Source organism: Nansenia antarctica (assembly GCF_963989245.1).
Source record: "Nansenia antarctica genome assembly, chromosome: 11".
Lineage (NCBI taxonomy): Eukaryota > Metazoa > Chordata > Actinopteri > Argentiniformes > Microstomatidae > Nansenia > Nansenia antarctica.
This window is the reverse complement of record NC_137681.1, coordinates 22382036-22403443: the sequence shown is the minus strand read 5'-3', so window position 1 is coordinate 22403443 and position 21408 is coordinate 22382036. Positions and strand designations below refer to the sequence as shown.

General features: G+C 49.4%; 1 protein-coding gene across 1 annotated transcript in view; it reads left to right on the top strand.

The window, feature by feature from the left end:
* The window catches only part of hid1b (HID1 domain containing b), a gene marked incomplete at both ends in the record, with an annotated part of 33318 nt that overhangs the window by 10450 nt on the left and 1460 nt on the right, over nucleotides 1-21408 (top strand). Inside the window, 11 exons of the mRNA XM_080541588.1 lie at nucleotides 190-421; nucleotides 1615-1671; nucleotides 3413-3553; nucleotides 4493-4583; nucleotides 4785-4936; nucleotides 5420-5498; nucleotides 5594-5758; nucleotides 7256-7498; nucleotides 7837-7991; nucleotides 13178-13267; nucleotides 13811-13902. Of these exons, the coding sequence (XP_080397714.1) occupies nucleotides 190-421; nucleotides 1615-1671; nucleotides 3413-3553; nucleotides 4493-4583; nucleotides 4785-4936; nucleotides 5420-5498; nucleotides 5594-5758; nucleotides 7256-7498; nucleotides 7837-7991; nucleotides 13178-13267; nucleotides 13811-13902 (1497 nt within the window). The remainder of the gene's footprint in view (nucleotides 1-189; nucleotides 422-1614; nucleotides 1672-3412; nucleotides 3554-4492; nucleotides 4584-4784; nucleotides 4937-5419; nucleotides 5499-5593; nucleotides 5759-7255; nucleotides 7499-7836; nucleotides 7992-13177; nucleotides 13268-13810; nucleotides 13903-21408) is intronic.

Below are 21408 nucleotides of genomic sequence, written 5' to 3'. Positions count from 1 at the left end.
GGAACCGAAGCCTAAGAATTTTACTCTCTTACTCACTTGTGTAATGTGACATAACAATAAACTTGAAACTTGAATACACACACACACACACACACACACACTGTACCTACACACAAATGAAGGCAGACAGATGATATATATCTTTTAACTTTAAGCTCCTCTCACTCCACTCCTTCCCTCCCCCCTCAGACACGCCCTCCCTCTCTTCACCTCCCTGCTGAACGTGGTGTGTGCGTACGACCCCGTGGGGTACGGCATCCCCTACAACCACCTGATGTTCTCTGACTACCGGGAGCTGCTGGTGGAGCACGCCGTCCAGATCCTTATCGTCACCCTGGAGCACGAGGCCAACACGGCCGCCTCCTCCGCCCTCCACGCCCTGCACCCCGCGTCCTCCCCCTCCGCCATGGACGACCAGGAGGTGAGACTCCCCTAGACCATGTGTGGGTGTGGGTGTGTGTGGATGTGGGTGTGGGAGTGTGTGTGTGTGTGTGTGTGTGTGTGTGTGTGCTGTGTGTGGTGTGTGGTGTGGTGGGTGTTTGTGGTGTGTGTGTGTGTGTGTGTGTGTGTGTGTGTCCTCCACTGTGTCCTGGGGAAGAGAGGTTCAGGCTACACCTTAACTGTCCTGAGATGTTTTCATCCCCACTACCCCCCTGTACAGTTTCTCCACTGTAAATAATAATGAAAAGAAAATACTTAATTCTTCCTTCTTCGAGCATTGTAACTGCCAATGGCCCCTGGCCCGAGCATAAATCGCACACACACGGTTAAGGGGAAAGATGATTCACTTTACTTAGTCAAATGTGTTTGTTATGAGTCGGATAGGTTCAAACAGTTCCCACGGTGTTTAACTCATTCAGTGGTGAGGGTGAATAATGTTGTTCAAATTGTCAGCATTCTAGTGCCATTACGGGTGACTCTATTCACCAAAAATGCATACAATAATAATGCTTCATGTTGTAGCCAATCAAAGTGTTACCGCGACCCTAAATCACATAAAACACTTGGCACTCTAGGTGGTGAGTGTTCTGGAATGTTTTGCGAGTCAGTGAGTTCCACAGGTGTAGTGTGTTCACCTGAAACCAGACTGAACTCTCCTACTTCAGTAGTGAGTTTCCAGACCAAGGTGTTCATACATTTTACATTTTTGGTATTTAGCAGACGCCTTTGTCCAAAGTGACTTACAACAAATACATTTGACTAAGTAAGTGAATCATCTATCCTCCATAGACACAGACGGAAAAAGTCATCTATGCTCAGGCCTGGGGACATTGGCAGTCGTCGTGCTTGAAGAAGGAAGATTCTTTTTTCATTTTCTTTTTTAAATATATTTTTTATATGATACAGGGGAAACAGCACAGGGGGGTAGTAGATGTCTCAGGAGGGAAGAGATGGAGCCTGAAGAGATGGAGGTCTTTAGGAGGGACAGTTAAGGTGTAGCCTGAAGAGATGGGTCTTCAGTCTCCGGCAGAAGATGGGGAGTGAAGACATACTAAAGACACAAGGCGTATTTTCCTGAGGGGAATAGGGGTTATGGTAACGTAAACCACCTAAACTAAGGTTGTTGTATTCGTTAAACAACTGTTTTTCGTCTCTTTCGTCTTGTCTTCTCAGCATACGGGACCTGACAACCTGTTCGTCAACTACCTGTCCAGAATCCACAGAGAGGAGGTACAGTAAGAGGCTTTTCTATTGGTCAGATCAGATCAGGTGACCTTTACTACCATCCACAAGTCCACAGTAGTATTTTTTTGTATTGTTCTTTGCAACATTTGTAACATATGTAACATGTGTAACATGTAAACATGCTGTAAATACATGTGATTGATTGACAATGACCGAGAGCTGATTGGATGTTTCTGCTGTCTGTCCCTGTCCCTCTGTCTGTCCCCGTCCCTCTGTCTGTCCCTGTCCCTCTGTCTGTCCCTGTCCCTCTGTCTGTCCCTGTCCCTATGTCTGTCCCTCTCCCTCTGTCTGTCTGTCCCTCTGTCCGTCTGTCCCTGTCCCTCTGTCCGTCTGTCCCTCTGTCTGTCCCTGTCCCTCTGTCTGTCTGTCCCCGTCCCTCTGTCTGTCCCTGTCCCTCTGTCTGTCCCTGTCCCTCTGTCTGTCCCTGTCCCTATGTCTGTCCCTGTCCCTCTGTCTGTCTGTCCCTCTGTCTGTCCCTGTCCCTCTGTCTGTCTGTCCCTATGTCTGTCTGTCCCTGTCCCTCTGTCTGTCCCTGTCCCTCTGTCTGTCCCTGTCCCTCTGTCTGTCCCTGTCCCTCTGTCTGTCCCTGTCCCTCTGTCTGTCCCTGTCCCTATGTCTGTCCCTGTCCCTCTGTCTGTCTGTCCCTGTCCCTCTGTCTGTCCCTGTCCCTCTGTCTGTCCCTGTCCCTCTGTCTGTCCCTGTCCCTCTGTCTGTCCCTGTCCCTCTGTCTGTCCCTGTCCCTATGTCTGTCCCTGTCCCTCTGTCTGTCTGTCCCTCTGTCTGTCCCTGTCCCTCTGTCTGTCTGTCCCTCTGTCTGTCCCTGTCCCTCTGTCTGTCCCTGTCCCTCTGTCTGTCCCCGTCCCTATGTCTGTCCCTGTCCCTATGTCTGTCCCTGTCCCTCTGTCTGTCCCTGTTCCTATGTCTGTCCCTCTGTCTGTCCCCGTCCCTCTGTCTGTCCCTGTCCCTCTGTCTGTCCCTGTTCCTATGTCTGTCCCTGTCCCTCTGTCTGTCCCTGTCCCTATGTCTGTCCCTGTCCCTATGTCTGTCCTTGTCCCTATGTCTGTCCCTGTCCCTATGTCTGTCCTTGTCCCTCTGTCTGTCCCCGTCCCTCTGTCTGTCCCTGTCCCTCTGTCTGTCCCTGTCCCTATGTCTGTCCCCGTCCCTCTGTCTGTCCATGTCCCTATGTCTGTCTGTCCCTCTGTCTGTCCCTGTTCCTATGTCTGTCCCTGTCCCTCTGTCTGTCCCTGTCCCTATGTCTGTCCTTGTCCCTATGTCTGTCCCTGTCCCTATGTCTGTCCTTGTCCCTCTGTCTGTCCCCGTCCCTCTGTCTGTCCCTGTCCCTCTGTCTGTCCCTGTCCCTATGTCTGTCCCCGTCCCTCTGTCTGTCCCTGTCCCTATGTCCGTCTGTCCCTCTGTCTGTCCCTGTCCCTATGTCTGTCCCTGTCCCTATGTCTGTCTCTATGCCTGTCCCTGTCCCTCTGTCTGTCTGTCCCTCTGTCTGTCCCGTCCCTCTGTCTGTCCCTGTCCCTCTGTCTGTCTGTCCCTCTGTCTGTCCCTGTTCCTATGTCTGTCCCTGTCCCTCTGTCTGTCCCTGTCCCTCTGTCTGTCTGTCCCTGTCCCTCTGTCTGTCCCTGTCCCTATGTCTGTCCCCGTCCCACTGTCTGTCCCCGTCCCTATGTCTGTCCCTATGCCTGTCCCTGTCCCTCTGTCTGTCCCCGTCCCTAAGGACTTCAGCTTCATCCTCAAGGGCGTGGCCCGTCTGCTGACCAACCCCCTGGTCCAGACCTACCTGCCCAACTCCACCAAGAAGATCCACTTCTCCCAGGAGCTGCTGGTGCTGTTCTGGAAGTTCTGTGACTTCAACAAGGTCTGGAGCGTGTTGTCATGGTTATATACTTCAACAAGGTCTGGAGCGTGTTGTCATGGTTATATACTTCAACAAGGTCTGGAGCGTGTTGTCATGGTTATATACTTCAACAAGGTCTGGTCTGTTAACCTCCTGTCATGGTTATTATTATTATTATTATTATTATTATTATCATCACATTTTCACATTATTTGTTTCTATTAATTTATATTCTATTTGTTTCTATTAGTTTCTATTATAGTCAATTCTATTCATTTTAAAAACATTCTATTCATTTCTATGCTAAAGTTGCTATTAATTTATATTCTTTTCATTTTTCCTCGGTTTCTATTCTATTCCAGTAGCATCCCTAGGTCATATAGTTTGTCTTTTTCATTTCATCACCTGTGTACAACATCGGCCTGCCTGGATGCTGTCTGCAGCTAATTGTTGACCAGGAAGTTAATCTGGGATGATAGACACACATGATAGAATAACTATAAAATACAAATTAATAAAATGATGAGCTCCATCCATTATAGGGTAGACTAGAACAGCTGTTTTATTGTGAGCTGCCTGTCCTGTTGAGCTGTGCCCTCTCTCTCTCTGGCCCTGCCACCCCTCTCTCTCTGGCCCTGCCACCCCGTGTCTCCTGGCATGCGTCGCACGCTGATGACATCACCTCTGTTACATCATCCTCTCTCTCCCATAGGGAATACACCGAGGAGATGAGGGTTTCAGTGTACACTTCCTATGCGTGTTCGATGATTCAATTAGTTGTTGTCACTTTCGTATGTTTACAAGGTTCATAGAGTACAACTTGAAAGCCCTTAATTGCGGCCTGTTAAAGTTAGACTTTAAGTGCTTTAGTCCTGTTTAAAGCATGTGTTTGACCTCTGGGGGTCAAATAAAGTAGTGAAAGCTCACTTGAGCTCATAGTTGTTCTGTTGTGTGTTTCAGAAGTTCCTGTTCTTCGTGCTGAAGAGCTGCGATGTGCTGGACGTCCTGGTCCCCATCCTGTTCTACCTGAACGATGCACGGGCCGATCAGTGTGAGTCCAGTTGGACTGGGCTGTGATGTGTGTGTGTGTGTGTGTGTGTGTGTGTGTGTGGGAAGAAGTAGACGGGGTAGACTCAGTACCTTAATGGTCTGATAGAGAGTGTGTGAGTTAGTGCCTTAGCATTGTGTCCCTGGTCTGATGTGCGTGTGTGTGTGTGTGTGTGTGTGTGTGTGTGTGTGTGTGTGTGTGCAGCCCGTGTGGGCCTCATGCACATCGGGGTGTTCATCCTGCTGCTGCTGAGCGGGGAGAGGAACTTTGGCGTCCGTCTGAACAAGCCGTACGCCGTCCGTGTCCCCATGGACATCCCCGTCTTCACTGGCACGCACGCCGACCTGCTCATTGTGGTGAGGAGCGCCTAGGAGAATACGTGCTGTCAAGGTTATTTTTGGAGTGGGGCAGTCCCACTCTTATATTGTTCATGTTTATTGGATAGAGATAGTAAGGAGGAAAGACAGGAAAGTAAGGAGGAGAGGGCATGTCAGCTAAACCACTGGACCACCCCAGGACACTATTTATTTTTATTTATCTTTTATATATTCAGGGGAGTCCCCTTTGGGACCAAGGTTTCTTTTTCAAGGGTGCCCTGGTTGCACATTGCTGTATATACACATTACTATCATTGACATCAAGTTATGGTGGCTGTGTGTGTGTGTGTGTGTGTGAGAGTAGAAAGTAGACTTGTCTTTTAATGTGTTAAATACATCTAGACTTGTTTACGTGTAGCACTGTGCCTTGAGAATGCTGCTTTTACACAAGTGACACACTAACACACGCGTTAACTGTTTACACACATACGTCACCTGTTATATGTCATTTGTGATGGACAGATTTTCCACAAGATCGTCACCGGTGGACACCAACGACTACAGCCTTTGTTTGACTGCCTGCTCACCATTATAGTGAATGGTGAGTGTTACTGATATACTGTATGGTAGTACTGTACGCCCTCTACTGGTTGAACATACACATTACAGTCTGCTGACACCACATTCCTTCCACAGTGTCTCCCTACTTGAAGAGCCTGTCCATGGTGGCAGCCAACAAACTGCTCCACCTGCTGGAGGCTTTCTCCACCAACTGGTTCCTGTTCTCTGCCAATCAGAACCATCACCTGGTCTTCTTCCTGCTAGAGGTCTTCAACAACATCATCCAGTACCAGTTTGATGGTAAAGGCCAGCTCACATCAATTCCAAAGGTGTTTGGAACAGCACCCTCTCTTGGTAGATCATGGGATTACATTATTTGTTCATGCATAGGCTGTAAAACTATTTTTGCCCTGGGGCCTCATTCATAACGGGTGCTTAGATCAAATGTTGATCTTACCCGTGTCGTACGTAGAAAACCACGTCAACGTAGTGATTTATAACATTTCAACGTGAGTCAATTTGATCGTGGAAACGATCGTAGCTCGACGTCGAGTATTCAACTTGCTTACGTACATTACCTACTGGTTATGCGGAGTTATTACAGGCATGTGAGCTGCACTGGAAAAACGTTGCCTACTGTAATTCATGCAAGTGGCTCGTAATAAAATTAACGATGTTGTTATCAGCCGAGAAAATGAGTTTAATTCAAGATTGAAAGGGAACTAATGTTTATGATTGTATTTCAGTCTTTCTTTATATCCCTCCGGAGCTGTCTATCTCTCTTCAACATGCCTAATTGCCCGGCCACGCGCTAAATGATACTGGATTTCGAGTTGAGTCGGGATGAGGGGGAATGGCATCCCCCCTGAAATAAAAACAGTCCAAATCATCCCCCGTCTAAAACTGCCATCCCCCCTTTCCATCCCTTATGTCATTTTATCAATGAACGTGGTATTACTGCCCTCTCCCCTTCCAGACGCACGCCTACCCTATAATATAGTATTAACGCCCTGTGATAGCGGCTCAAATAGCGGCTGAATGAAGCCAAGTGCTATAATATAATATAATACAGACAGTATATAATATTGTCAGTATTGTCTGTCTGTATTATATTATATTATAGCACTTGGCTTCATTCAGCCGCTATAATTGAGCCTCTATCACAGGGCGTTAATACAAACCTCATTCACCTGCGTTCAATTCCAAGTATGTTTGGTATTTATAGAAGGAAGCACGTACGCAACTTTAAACCATCTCAGCCCGTTTTATAAATAATGCTCACGTCCGTTTAGAAAAATGTGCTTACGTGAAAGTCAAAGATGACGTTCAAGTATTTCTTTATGAATGAGGCCCCTGGTCTGCCTAAAAAAAAATAGATTTCTTATCCCAAGAAACCTTTTGGTTAAATGCATTTTTAATGTACAATAATATTGTATACCAAAAACTATGTTTTAAGTGAGAAGTTATGGCTTGTCAAAAGGCAAAAAAGTTTTCCAGCACACAGCTTTGATACCTGCTCTAGTGCTTTATGTTGGTCTACTGTACTTCAAACAACATGTTCACCACAGGGCAGGTTGGTTAGGATTCAAAGCTTCTCCCAAACAGCCTAACTCCGATAGCACAATATAAGGCACTTATAGGCCCTAAGTTACTCCAGGGAGACTGTCCCTGTAATCTCTCATTGTAAATCGCTTTGGATAAAAGCGTATGCTAAAATGGTAAAACAATAAAATAAAATAATAATCATTCGTAGTGCAACCATGTATCATGCTTCCTTCCTTCCTTCCGTCCTGCCAGGTAACTGTAACCTGGTCTACGCCATCATCCGCAAGCGTAACATCTTCCACCAGCTGGCCAACCTGCCGTCGGACCCGGCCTCCATCCACAAGGCCCTGCAGAGGAAGAAGAAGTCGTCGTCGGCGGGGGCGGCGGGGGGCATCTCCCGGACCAGCTCCCAGGAGACGGTCTCCATGGAGGGCTCCCGCCCCGCCATCCCAGCCGAGCCGGGGACCCTGCAGACCAGCCTGGTGGCCACGCCAGGTACCCTGCACTCTGCCGCCGCGCAGCTCCACGGAGCGGACTTGCCTGATCCCCTTGGATTCACTAGCTTACACCCTTTCACGCAACGTAAACAAACCCCATCCCGTCGTCCTATTTCATTCATTTTCATTAATCTTTTTTTTTCTTTTTTTTTCTTTTTTTTTTCATCAACTGTCATATAGTATCATAAACCTTTTGTGGTTTTGTGATATTATTTGTGGTTGGTCAGTGTTAGTTTTTTTTGTGTGTGTGTTTTTTTTTCTGTCGAGATGCGATTTAGCTTTTTGGTGAACCGGTGGCCCTGGGTGTGTGTGTGTGTGTGTGTGTTCCCTCTGTAGGTATCGACAAGCTAACAGAGAAGTCTCAGATATCGGAAGACGGGACAATGCTCCCTATCTCGCTGCAGACCGGCCAGCACATCCAGACAGCAGCAGACAGCAGTGGGATAGCAGGCGCCAGCGACACAGAGTCCAACTCCGGGAGAGAAAACGACGTAAGAGGGGGGGGGGCTGTTGTCTTACGTCAGGTATTGTCATGGTAGAGCATCAAATCAAAATCAAATCAAATCAAATGTTATTTGTATAGCGCATTTCTTACAAGATGCAACTCAATGCGCTTCACACAATGAAAATGTTCAGTCAATCAGTCAATCAATCAATCAATACTGACAGAGCCGCGAGCAGGCAAAAGTAAAAAACCTGTATACTATGTAGCCAGGAAAAATTCCCTTGCAGCCCTCTACCAATAGAGCGACTACTAGCCAGTTTGCTTACCAGTACCCAGCGGTCCCCCAAGGGAGGCCAGGACCACCGGCACAAAGCAAGCAAGCAAGGGCAAAAACCTGTACACCATGTATCCAGGAAAAATTCCTTGCATATTATCGGCGTACACACTGTCCATAAATTTTGTGTTGTATTTGCATCGTTCTGCATCCAGTATGGTCACAGGTCCTGCCAAAAGAGAAACTTAAGCACAGTTATGATGCAACAACACAATAGAGACAATAAAGATGACAGCAATACAACCTGATGGTGGTCCTGGTACACCCTTGTACCGGTTCCAGTACTGCTCTAGGTGCTATTTGGAGCTGACAGTGCCTCATCAGCACCCGGGTCCATTTTCCTGTCAACACAAATCTCAAAAACACGAGTATGGTGTAATGGCCTAGTGATCCTAGTTCTATAATGTCCAATGTCTCCCTTAGTATCAAAAGGCGACATTGAATAAGTAGGTTTTGAGGTCACGCTTAAAAATGTCCTGAGTTTTAGACAACCTCAGGCCCTCAGGTAGGGTGTTCCACAATCTAGGAGCATATATGCTAAAAGCTGATCCTCCAAATCTCTTTGTCCTAGCCTCTGGCACTATTAAAAGTTCCGTGCCACTAGACCGTAGGGGTCTAGCTGGTGTGTATCTTATGAGCATGTCCACCATGTAATTGGGTGCATCACAGTGAAGTGATTTATAAACTAGTAAAAGGATCTTAAAGTCTATTCTATGACTGACAGGGAGCCAGTGTAGTGATCTCAAGACAGGTGTGATGTGCGCTCTCCGTTTGGTCCTAGTAAGGACACGAGCAGCAGCATTTTGAACCATTTGTAGTCTATTTATCATTTTTTTGGGGAGACCTGTCAGGAGAGCATTACAGTAATCTAGCCTACTAGTAACAAACGCATGCATTAATTTTTCAGTGTCTGCCTGGGAGAGAAATGATTGTACCTTAGTGATGTTTCTTAGATGGTAGAAGGATGTTTTAATAGTGTTATTAATATGAGTTTCAAAATTTAGATCTGGGTCAATTATGACACCAAGATTCCTGGCCTGACACTTAGTGTTAAGAGCTAGTGTTTTCAAGTGTGCAGATAATTTCTCTCTCCCAGTTTTCTCGCCAATGATCAATACCTCTGTTTTTTCTTGATTGAGTTGGAGAACGTTTTGTGTCATCCAAATATTAATATCGGCAATACAGTCTATCAGGTGGTCGATCATCTTGTAGTCGTTGGGAGTTACTGAGATATAAAGCTGAGTGTCGTCAGCATAGCTGTGGTAGTTAACGCTATGCTTCTTGATAACAGAACTGAGGGGTAGCATGTATAGGCTAAAAAGCAACGGTCCTAAAATGGACCCCTGGGGAACTCCACAGGTTGTGCTATAATTTTTTGACTTATGGTCACCAAGGGCTACAAAGTAATCTCGGTCAGCCAGGTAAGTCCTGAACCAGTTTAAGACCGGACCTGAGAGGCCAACCCAGTTTTCAAGTCTCTCAATAAGTATGGAGTGGTCTACCGTATCAAAGGCTGCACTTAAGTCTAAGAGTACAAGAATCGAGAGTTTTTTCGAGTCTGCATTTATCCTAAGGTCATTAGTTACCTTAAGCAAAGCGGTTTCTGTGCTGTGGTATGATCGGAAACCTGACTGAAGTGGGTCATACCTATTATTTAGGACTAAGAATTCATGAAGCTGTCTATACGCTGCCTTTTCTAAAATTTTGCTTAGAAAAGTGAGATTGGATATTGGTCTACAGTTTTTTGGATCAGAAGGATCTAGGTTACTTTTCTTCAGGGTGGGTCTAACCAGGGCAGTTTTTAGCGCCGCTGGAAATATCCCTTTAAGTAGGGAGTGATTTACAATGCCTAGTATGTCATCAGACACAGATTCAAAAATGTCCTTAAAAAAGGTGGTAGGAATAGGGTCAAGAGGACACGTAGACGGTTTAAGCTGTGACACAATTGTACCTAATGTTTCCGTACTAATCATGGTGAACATGCTCATAGTCATGTTCTGTGGTGGCGGATCTGTGGTGCTACACAAACCTAGTCTTTCCTGAGTAATACACATTCTAATATTTGTTATCTTATCCCTGAAGTGGGCTGCAAATTCCTCGCATTTGGTGACAGAGGCTGCGCCGTCTAGAGTCCTAGGAGCAGGGTTTACAAGGCAATCAATTGTCGAGAACAAGACCCTGGGGTTATTCTTGTTTGTAGATATTATCTTTGAGAAGTGATTTTTTCTAGCATTTCGCATTGCCAAGTTAAAGGCAGATAGATGTTCTTTAAAAATATTCTGATCAATCTGTAGTTTGCTCTTTCTCCATCTGCGCTCAGCTTTTCTACATGTTCTCTTTAAGATATTTATTTCACTGTTTCGCCATGGTGCTCTCCTCTTGGCTCCAACCTTTTTTAGTTTGGTAGGTGCCAGGGAGTCTAGGGCCATTTTTACTTTATTGTTAAAGGTAATTACTAAGTCGTTTTCACATAACGTGGGAGTTGTGTGATTACTGTTCATTAAAGCTTTGAAATGTTCAGCCACTGCAGGGGTAAGATAACGTTTTTTAACAACACGTTCAGCATTGCTTTCAGCTTTACGTGTTACAATGGTAAAGAAAATACAGAAATGGTCAGAGAGGGCCAGGTCGCTGATACCTGATATTGAGACCTCAAGACCCTTTGTAATCACAAGATCAAGGGTATGGCCATGATTGTGAGTGGGTTCATTGACATGTTGGACAAAATCCATAGATTCCAAGAGGTCAATAAATTCCCTAGCCCTCAAGTCAGCCTCATTATCAACATGAAAGTTAAAATCACCAGTGATAATAATCCTATCATAGTTGGGATGGATAATGGATAGGAACTCAGAGAAGTCAGGTAGGAAGGTAGGGGCTGGTTTCGGCGGCCTGTATACAGTTACCGTAAGAATAGGTGGTTGGCATGCCATAACTGTGGCATGATATTCAAAGGAGGAGAATATATCAAAGGATATGCTCCTGCAGTTTAGGTTATTTGAAGCTATGGTAGCTGTTCCTCCCCCCTTTTTTCCATTTCTGATTGATTGGAAAAAACTGTAGTTGGGGGGAGATGCCTCAATAAGGGCTGCTGCTCCATTTGTATCTAGCCAGGTTTCTGTGAGTAGCATGCAGTCGAGTTTTCTATCACAAATGAGTTCATTTATGATAAATGTTTTTTTGTTAGATAGGGACCTGATATTCAAAATTGCCATGGAGATGTCATTTTGACACTGGGACTGACTCGTGGGCATACTTAATGAAATGGGTAATAGATTTCTCAAATTTGCGCCATGTATTGCCTTATTTGTGGTGGAGGGAGTCCGATGGGAGACAATAGTCTGGATGGCATGTTTGGTGTTAGAGGAATGGATCGGACTCATCCCACATCAGCGATGACAGGGCGCCGGCCAGGTCCAGGGCTGGACAGCGAGGTCCATGGACATCGACAGCAGGCGGGCACCATACCTGTTTGGGTGAAACCTATCTCTCGCAAACAGCTCATTACGGTTAAAGAACGTGGTGAAATTGTCTATAAATGGGGTTTACGTACGACAGCAGTATCCCTGTAGCCAAAGGTGAAGAATTCGAATTCTACTGTATTTGGTGTCGCCATACCTGGGACTCGGGAAGGGGCCCGAGATGATGCAGGTCTTACCTGTGCCCTTGACGGTGGCGATGAGGGCTCGGAAGTCGACCTTCAGCTCCTCCGACCTCTCCCGTCCGATGTCGTTGGCACCCACGTGGACGATGACGGAGGTGACCTGGGGGGGGGCATCCTTCACCAGCATCGGGACTACCGCGGCGACGTCCCTCACCTTGGCACCTGGGATGCAGTGGGTTATGGCCTTCGGGACTACAACATGGCGGACCATGGACGAGCCTATTACAAGCACAGAGGGGGGGGGGGGAGAGAAGAGTGGGTGCGGGGGGGGGGGGAGGAGACACGAACTGTAGTCTCCTCTGCTGGTGGCGTGATGGACCTGTAGGGGGCCCAGGGTGGGAGAGGGGGAGAGAGAGAGGGGGGGCGTGTGGTCTCTGGGGCGGGGGCGGGGCCAGGCATGTGGTCTCTGGGGCGGGGGTGGTGACAGGCGTGTGGTCTCTAGGGGCGGGGGCGGGGCCAGGCGTGTGGTCTCTAGGGGCGGGGGCGGGGCCAGGCGTGTGGTCTCTAGGGGCGGGGGCGGGGCCAGGCGTGTGGTCTCTGGGGGTGGGGGTGCAGGCCCTGGCTCTCTTCGGCTTCGGTGTGGACTGGTGGCTCTGCAGCGCCTCGAAGCTGTTCCGCAGCAGGAGGGCCTCATGGGGGTTGGCGCCAGAGGAGTCGTGGGTACTCCTCTTCCTGACGGTGGTCCAAGTCCCTGGTGATGTAGGGACAGTGTGAGTTACACCTGGGATTGGGCTTACAGGTGGAGACTTTGATGTTGATGTTGTGGTTTGTGTGCTTTCTATGTCTGTAATTATTGTTTTATCATTATGTAATGTGTCATCACCTGAACTATCAGTGTGGACGGGGTCGCGCTGTCTGTCGTAAGACGACGGGGAAGGCTTGGGGTTGTGTTCGTCGGTTGTTTTTAGATTTAGAGTGTGAATTGTATATACATTTGACATTTGACATTTTTGGCATTTTCAGACGCCTTTATCCAAAGCAACTTACAATTACATTAGTAGTACATTTGTCTAAGTAAGTGAATTATGTATCCACCAGTCATCGCAAGAAAAAGTAATCTATGCTAGGACCAAGGACAGTCATAATGCTAGAAGAAGAAATAATTACTTTTTTTTAATACACTAGAGATTCTGATGATTATTATTATTATTATCCATAGGTTTTCTAAAGAGCATTTAGGACAGTGTTGTTGAGTCTGGTGAGTGACTACAGTGCTTCCTGTCTCCCATGGCAGGATCTCTTCCAGTCAGAGTCATCGATGGTGAGGAGTCGCTTGTCCAGTGTGTCATCGACGGCCACATACTGGAACCCCACCCCAGACTGGGTAGGAACCATCTCTCCCTCCCTCTCTCTCATCCATCCATCCATCCATCCATCCATCCATCGATGTGGTGGAAAGGCATTATCATTAGCATATCTTCTGCCGTAGATTGAAGATCTCTTCAGGCCACATCTTAACTGTCCCTCCTAAAGACCTCCTCATCCCCTCTACCCCCCTGTACAGTTTCTCTACTATAAATACATTGGATAAAGGCATCTGCTCTAAATGCCAAAAATGTAGATGTAATTTAATGCATTGGAAATCGTCCTGGTACTTGAATTGATTGCAATTTCAGGGTTACAAATTGCTGTTACCACTTACCCCAAGTGGTTTCACACACTGATTACGATAATTGCAATAATTCTCTGTGTAATATGGGATGTAATATGGGATGTAATGCTGTTTAGGTTAGATGGATGAGTCAATGACCTCCCCTCCCCTCCCTCCCTCCCTCCCTCCCCTCCCTCCCTCCCCTCCCTCCCCTCCCCTCCCTCCCCTCCCTCCCCTCCCTCCCTCCCTGCCTGTACCTGTGCTGTGCTCTGCCAGGTGCTCTCCTGGAAGAGTAAGCTGCCTCTCCAGACCATCATGAGACTCCTGCAGGTGTTGGTTCCTCAGGTGGAGAAGATCTGCATAGACAAGTAAGAGGAACCTGCTTTCTATCAACACACACAGAAATGGGGAAAATAGGGAAATACACGAGTGAAGGATGTGATTTTTTTATTGTGGTAACTTGAATCTGAAAGCCTATGAGAGCAGTCTATCAGGGGAATACCCTATCATATCATTCAATCAAATGTATTTGTGTATGTCACAAAGTGCTTCACAACAAGAACAATACTAAACAATAAATACAACACAAACTATATGATCTAACACCAAACCATCAACCTCCAAACAGCAAGCCAAGCCAAACTCCCCAGAGCGGAGAATATATATATATATATATATATATATATATGTTACTGTTATGAAGGCCCACAGTTTTAGAGCCAGTTTTAGTTTACCCGAAATCAGCCCTTTTGCCCTGTTATTTCCTTTCTTATTTTTCATACTATTTCTGTACGTTTTATGAAGGTGTATGTATTATTATTGTAATGTTTATGTATATGTTTGATGACGTAGTATATCCGGGGTGTGTCCGTGACCCGGATGCTAGGTTCGGTGGTGTATATATAAGAGACGGAAGTGGAGAGAGAAGTCAGTGTGTGATGAGAATCAGAACGAGAGAGACCAAACGAGAGAGAGTAACGAGAAGTCAATCGAAGATGGCGGATTCAGTACCACGCACACCGTGCAGAAGCTGAAGACGCCAGGAAAGTGATTATCGAGTTCAGAGCTGTATAGCCCGTTTAGTTGTGTCCCCGTTGGACAGCCTTGCCAGCCGCCGGCTGTTAAACGTTGGACCAAGCGAGACGCCAAACTGGACAGAATCGTCGCCTCCACGAGCGGACTGCGACCGAACGCTGACTCCAACGGAGCTTCGACGTGTACCACCCGGACCTGAGCCCTTCACCCTTCGGCGCGGACTACGAAGAAGGCCCTTTCCCTCCGTGTTGCTACGTCACCCCCCCCCTTTTGTCTGCTACCTTCCTCGACGCACATGCCATCCAACCAGGCCTCAACGCGCACCACAGCCCTGGACTATAAGCCTGTTCAGGCCAGAGACTATGAGTGAGTGATTGAGTGTGTGTGTGGCCGGCGGGGAGGGAATGTATATATCTGGGGATGTATACATCAGTCATGTAAATAAATGTGTTGTTCATATGTGATACCGTTACCGTGTGTTAGTTGTTTGTATGCTAATGCTAATTACAAGGCTAATGCTAATGCTAATTCCAAGGCTAATGCTAATGCTAATTCCATGCTAATGCTAATTCCATGCTAATGCTAACGATAGTAACTGCTAGTCTAACGGTTTGCTGGCGCCCCCTGCCTGTATCCTCCTACACTGCCTATTTAGCTTTAGAGTTAGTTAGATAGCCAGCCCCTTCCTAAATTATACAGTCCTTTCAGCTACTCCCTGGCTACAATTGGTCCTTCGAGCCGGATAGGTAGTGTAGTGATAGCATGGCTGAGCGCAGCCAACCAGACCAGACAGTTACCCCCCCTTCTCCGCCCCCTGAGCCAGAGCCACGACCACAGAGAATCCCGCGGTTGCCTCCGAGGTTACAGGAGTATGAGCTTGAGCTCGAAAGCTCACTGAGTGGTAGCGAGGAGCGCACTCCACGGGATACAGTGGTCGGAGAGGCCGAGGTGTCCGCCGGCGCGCGGGTGGCTAGCACTGAGACAGCCCTCAAAGAGCACCAGCCTGAGGATGAGATGGCAGAACCGCAGGGTTTTGCCGTGGAAACGGAAGAACAGGAAGGAGAGGCCCGGTCCGACAGCGCCTGCGGGCGGAAGAGGGAGGGCCTCAGCCTTAACGATCTGCCTCCCAGTACGGCGCGCTCGAGACCTAGCTCCTGCCGCTCAGTGGCTTCCTACCGGTCCAGGGTTTCCGTGGGCAGTTCTGCCTCTGGGGCGGATAGCCTGCACTCCAGAGGGAGTAGTGCCGCGCTGTCCGAATGTATGCGCCAACAGGCCGAGATGGCGTTAGAGCGGGAGCGCCAACAGGCCGAGATGGCGTTAGAGCGGGAACGACTCCAGTTCGAGCGTGAACGCCTCCAGCGCCAGGAGGCGCTAGAACGCGAACGCCTCCAGATGAACGGAGCGGAACGCGCGGCGGAGAGACAGCGCCAGGAGGCGCTAGAACGTGAACGCTTCCAGATGGAGCGCGACCGCCTCCAGGCGGAGAGACAGCGCCAGGAGGCGCTAGAACGTGAACGCTTCCAGATGGAGCGCGACCGCCTCCAGATGGAGAGAGAGCAACTGCACGCGGAGAAGATGGAGGAAGTGATGCAGACCATGCGCGACGTGTGCATCAGCAGAGCTCCGTCGGCCCGTAGCTCCCGAGCATCATCCGCACGGCCCTCTCGAGTGCCATCTCCTGAACCCCCCGCCGATGGCTCCATGACCCCCGCCATGACTGTCCAACTACAGGCCCAGCTGACCACCTGGAAGGAAGAGGACCAGGGACCCGACCGCTACGCGGCCCAGAGGGAGCCAGCGTCGCTGCCCGGGAGGGGAGCCATCCCCCAAGAGCGTAGCACACCCCTAGGTCCTCCAGTGCACCAAAATGCATGCAGGCCGGACACCCAGACCGTCACTCCAGCCCCGATCATCCACTACAGGATGTTCCCCCAGGTGGAGGGACCCAAGTTCCCCTTCTTCAAGGACGAGGACAGGAGCCAGTATGTGGAGCTACGCATCTGCCTAGACACGCTCTTGGACGACTCCTGCTCCGAGTCCTACAAATATGCGATTCTCCTTCAGCATGTGAGGAACCCCAGAGCCCACAACATGGTTCTGGCCCATGCCTCCGCACCGACACCTTACACCAGAGCGCTCGCCGACTTGGATGCCCGCTACGGTCGTCCCTGGAACCACGCCCTTGCTGAACTGCAAGCCCTCGAACAGCAGGCCCCCATCAAGGATGACCGGGCGCTGGATGACTTCGCGCTCCGCGTGCACACCTTGGTTGGAATGCTGAAGACGCAGGGCCCAGCTGGCGCCAGCGAGATCAACAGCACCTCCAACGTAGAGCGGCTGCTCCGCAAGATCCCACGCTTCCGGCAGGAGAGGTTCCGGCGACAGCAGCGCGTTCGTAACCCCGGGAAGTTGGGTCTGAGCATGGCTGCCTTCGCGGAGTTCCTACTGGAGGAAGTGCATGACACCAACGTAGACGCCATGGGTTACGCTGAGCCGAAGAAGGAGAGGGAGAAGGGAGACCGCTGGGACGGGCCGAGCTCGAACAGAGGACGCCCAGTAGGAGTGCTGCACACGGAGGAGGAGCCTCGGAGAGAGAGGAAAGCCCGACCTGAGGGAAAGGATTCCTCTCAACCCCATCAAAAGGGACGGAGAGGTCCACCGCCATGTCCGTACTGCACCAGCGAGCACTGGTTCAATGAGTGCAGTGACTTCAACAACCTGAGTACCGAGGCCAAGCAGAGGTGGCTCGAGGAGAACAAGAGGTGCTGGAACTGTGGGCGCGACCATCTGGCTAAGAACTGCACCTTGAGGAGAAAGTGCAACCGCTGTGAGGAGGTCCACCTCAACATCCTACACGAGGTCTCCCTCGCCAGGTCCACGGAGGGCACCAGAAGCCCTAGGTCCGGTAGCGCACCGGAAGAGGCAACACCTGTCTACTACCTAGACCCAGCCCGGAGCAGCGGCTCCAAGGTCCTACTGAAGGTGGTGAAGGTCCGACTGCACCACAACAACGCTGTGTACGACACGTACGCCGTTCTAGACGACGGGTCGGAACGGACCATCCTTCTCCAGGGGGCAGTGCGCCAGTTGGGGCTCCAAGGGACTGCGGAGAGGCTGACTCTGCGCACGATACGTCGCGACCTTAAAGAGGTCACCGGGGCGAGAATCAACTTCTCTATCTCCCCGGCGGGGCGGCCGTCGGACAGATATCGGCTTCGGAATGTCTTCACCGCAGACCAGCTAGCGCTCTCCCGCTACGACTACCCCCTGGAGAGATTACGCGCAAGATATCCCCACCTACGGCGAGTAGACCTACATCCGATAGAAGGAGCGGAGCCAACCCTTCTCATCGGCTCGGACAACGCTGAACTGATCGTGTCGCTCCGTCCTCCGCTGAGAGGACCACGAGGCTGCCCGATGGCTGTTAAGACTGCGCTTGGGTGGGCCCTCCAAGGCGCTACCGAGGGGAGAGAGAGAGACGGGAGAGCTACGTCATCCCTCCATGTCCGAACCGAAGAAGCAAACCAACCAACCGGACCGCCTGGAGTGGAATCTATTGCTGCCAGTGCACCTGGAACAGTTAGTACCACAAATGGTTCACCACAGGATGACCAACCAAAGAAGAAGTCTCTGTGGACAGAGCATAAGTCTCTGGATGGGAAGACCTACTTCTACAACACAGAGACTAAACAGTCCTCAGGGGAGAAACCAGACGACCTGAAATCTCCTGCTGAGCAAATGTTGTCTAAGTGCCCGTGGAAGGAGTACAAGTCTGACACGGGAAAGCCTTACTACTACAACTCCCAGAGTAAGGAGTCCCGGTGGACCAAGCCCAAAGAGCTGGAAGATCTTGAAGCGATGATCAAAGCGGAGGAGAATGGGACGGTAGAAGCTGCAGCTCCTGGCACCGCCCCCGTTCCCACTCTTCAGGTTGATCCTGCTGCTACCATGGCGACCATGATGGACATGGAGGCCATGGCGGCAACAGCTGTTGCCGAGGAACACCTGCAGGTGGCCATGCACCCTCACGTGGCCGAGGTCAGCATTGACGCACCCGTCAACTCCGTCGAGTACACGTCAGCCATGGAAGTCTCAGCCAGTATTGTAGACGCCTCCAAGGAGGAAAGGCCGGAGTTGGCGAAGAAAACGTACAAGTGGAACCCAAAAGAGGAGGCCAAGCAGGCCTTCAAAGAGCTTCTGAAGGAGAATGGTGTTTCATCCAACGCGTCATGGGAGCAAGCCATGAGAATGATCATCAACGACCCACGCTACAGCGCCCTGCCCAAGCTGGGTGAGAAGAAGCAAGCGTTTAAGGCCTACAAGGCTAAGAAGGAGAAGGAACAAGCCAAGCAGCTCAGGAAGAGGAACTGGGAGGCGCTGAAGAGCATTCTGGACAACATGGCCAACGTCACCTACCGCACCACCTGGTCCGAGGCCCAGCAGTACCTGCTGGACAACCCCACCTTCGCTGAGTACGAGGAGCTGCAGAACATGGACAAGGAAGACGCTCTGATCTGCTTCGAGGAGCACATCCGCGCCCTGGAGAAGGAGGAGAAGCAGAAGACTCTGCTGAGGGAGAGAGACAACTTGTCCGAAGGTGCCGTGGTACTGGTGATCGACCAGTCCCTTCCACGCGCCGCCTGGCAGACAGGCAGAGTGACCAAGGTCCTGCCGGGTCCGGATGGAAGGGTGCGGACGGCCATCGTGGACGTTGGTGGTCGCACTTACACCCGACCTGTGGCACGCCTGATTGAGCTCCCTCAAATTACGAAGGACACTATCACCTCCTACCTCACGCTGCTAGAGCAGCCTAGCCAGTGTGCCTTCCTTAGTTAAATGAAACCGAGGGTTTCATGGGGCGGCTGTTATGAAGGCCCACAGTTTTAGAGCCAGTTTTAGTTTACCCGAAATCAGCCCTTTTGCCCTGTTATTTCCTTTCTTATTTTTCATACTATTTCTGTACGTTTTATGAAGGTGTATGTATTATTATTGTAATGTTTATGTATATGTTTGATGACGTAGTATATCCGGGGTGTGTCCGTGACCCGGATGCTAGGTTCGGTGGTGTATATATAAGAGACGGAAGTGGAGAGAGAAGTCAGTGTGTGATGAGAATCAGAACGAGAGAGACCAAACGAGAGAGAGTAACGAGAAGTCAATCGAAGATGGCGGATTCAGTACCACGCACACCGTGCAGAAGCTGAAGACGCCAGGAAAGTGATTATCGAGTTCAGAGCTGTATAGCCCGTTTAGTTGTGTCCCCGTTGGACAGCCTTGCCAGCCGCCGGCTGTTAAACGTTGGACCAAGCGAGACGCCAAACTGGACAGAATCGTCGCCTCCACGAGCGGACTGCGACCGAACGCTGACTCCAACGGAGCTTCGACGTGTACCACCCGGACCTTCACCCTTCACCCTTCGGCGCGGACTACGAAGAAGGCCCTTTCCCTCCGTGTTGCTACGTCACCCCCCCCCTTTTGTCTGCTACCTTCCTCGACGCACATGCCATCCAACCAGGCCTCAACGCGCACCACAGCCCTGGACTATAAGCCTGTTCAGGCCAGAGACTATGAGTGAGTGATTGAGTGTGTGTGTGGCCGGCGGGGAGGGAATGTATATATCTGGGGATGTATACATCAGTCATGTAAATAAATGTGTTGTTCATATGTGATACCGTTACCGTGTGTTAGTTGTTTGTATGCTAATGCTAATTACAAGGCTAATGCTAATGCTAATTCCAAGGCTAATGCTAATGCTAATTCCATGCTAATGCTAATTCCATGCTAATGCTAACGATAGTAACTGCTAGTCTAACGGTTTGCTGGCGCCCCCTGCCTGTATCCTCCTACACTGCCTATTTAGCTTTAGAGTTAGTTAGATAGCCAGCCCCTTCCTAAATTATACAGTCCTTTCAGCTACTCCCTGGCTACAGTTACGGTACATGTGGGAATACGGTACATGTGGGAAAACTAGGGTTAGGGTTAGGTGCTAGGGTGCTACGGTTAGGGTTAGGGTTAGGGGTAGGGGTAGGGGTAGGGTTAGGGTTAGGATTAGGGTTAGGGTTAGGGTTAGACATGCCAGCATGTACCAAGTCGACGTAGCACCTAACCCTAACCCTAGTTTTCCCACATGTACCGTACTCCCACATGTACCGTAACATATATATATATATATATAAATATACAGTAACTACCATAGTAGTTTGAACTTTGATATGAAGTTGATATGAACTTTGATATGGGCCCAATCCCGATTCTCTTTTCTACCACTTCGGCTCGTTTTGGAGTCACTCGCTTTGGAGCCAAGGCCTCCGAACAGAGCCATAAGCCGTAGTGGTTCCCCTAAGAAATGGGACAACCCTTCACGACTGATACGTCATCATTAGTATCGTAGAAAAGCATTGACGCTCGCGATTCATTCACAACTTGAATGAACTTGAACGCTATCAATCGATCAAACGATCGATTCCTCGAAACGAGGAATGCTGGAGAAACAGCCGCTGTCCACTGCATTAGTTAACTACATGTCCTTGATGAGTCTCCCGCTCAACAACTGCTCGGATTAGATTGCCGGTTGTTTTGGTATAATAACAACTATAACGTCATATACCACCAAGGGGGGGAAATTCGCGCCTATCATGCTGTCAAACACCACAGGTAATCATTTATTTCTAAATAAACATGATTGTACATCTCTGAAATGTAAATCACGCACAGATGTATTTCTATGGGGAAGGCTGTGCTTGACACTTCCATGGGACTGACGTCGGGGCAGCGGAACACGGTGACTGTCAGCCTGTGACAAACGCGCAGATATGAGTGCTCCGGTGTTCTGCTGGCTC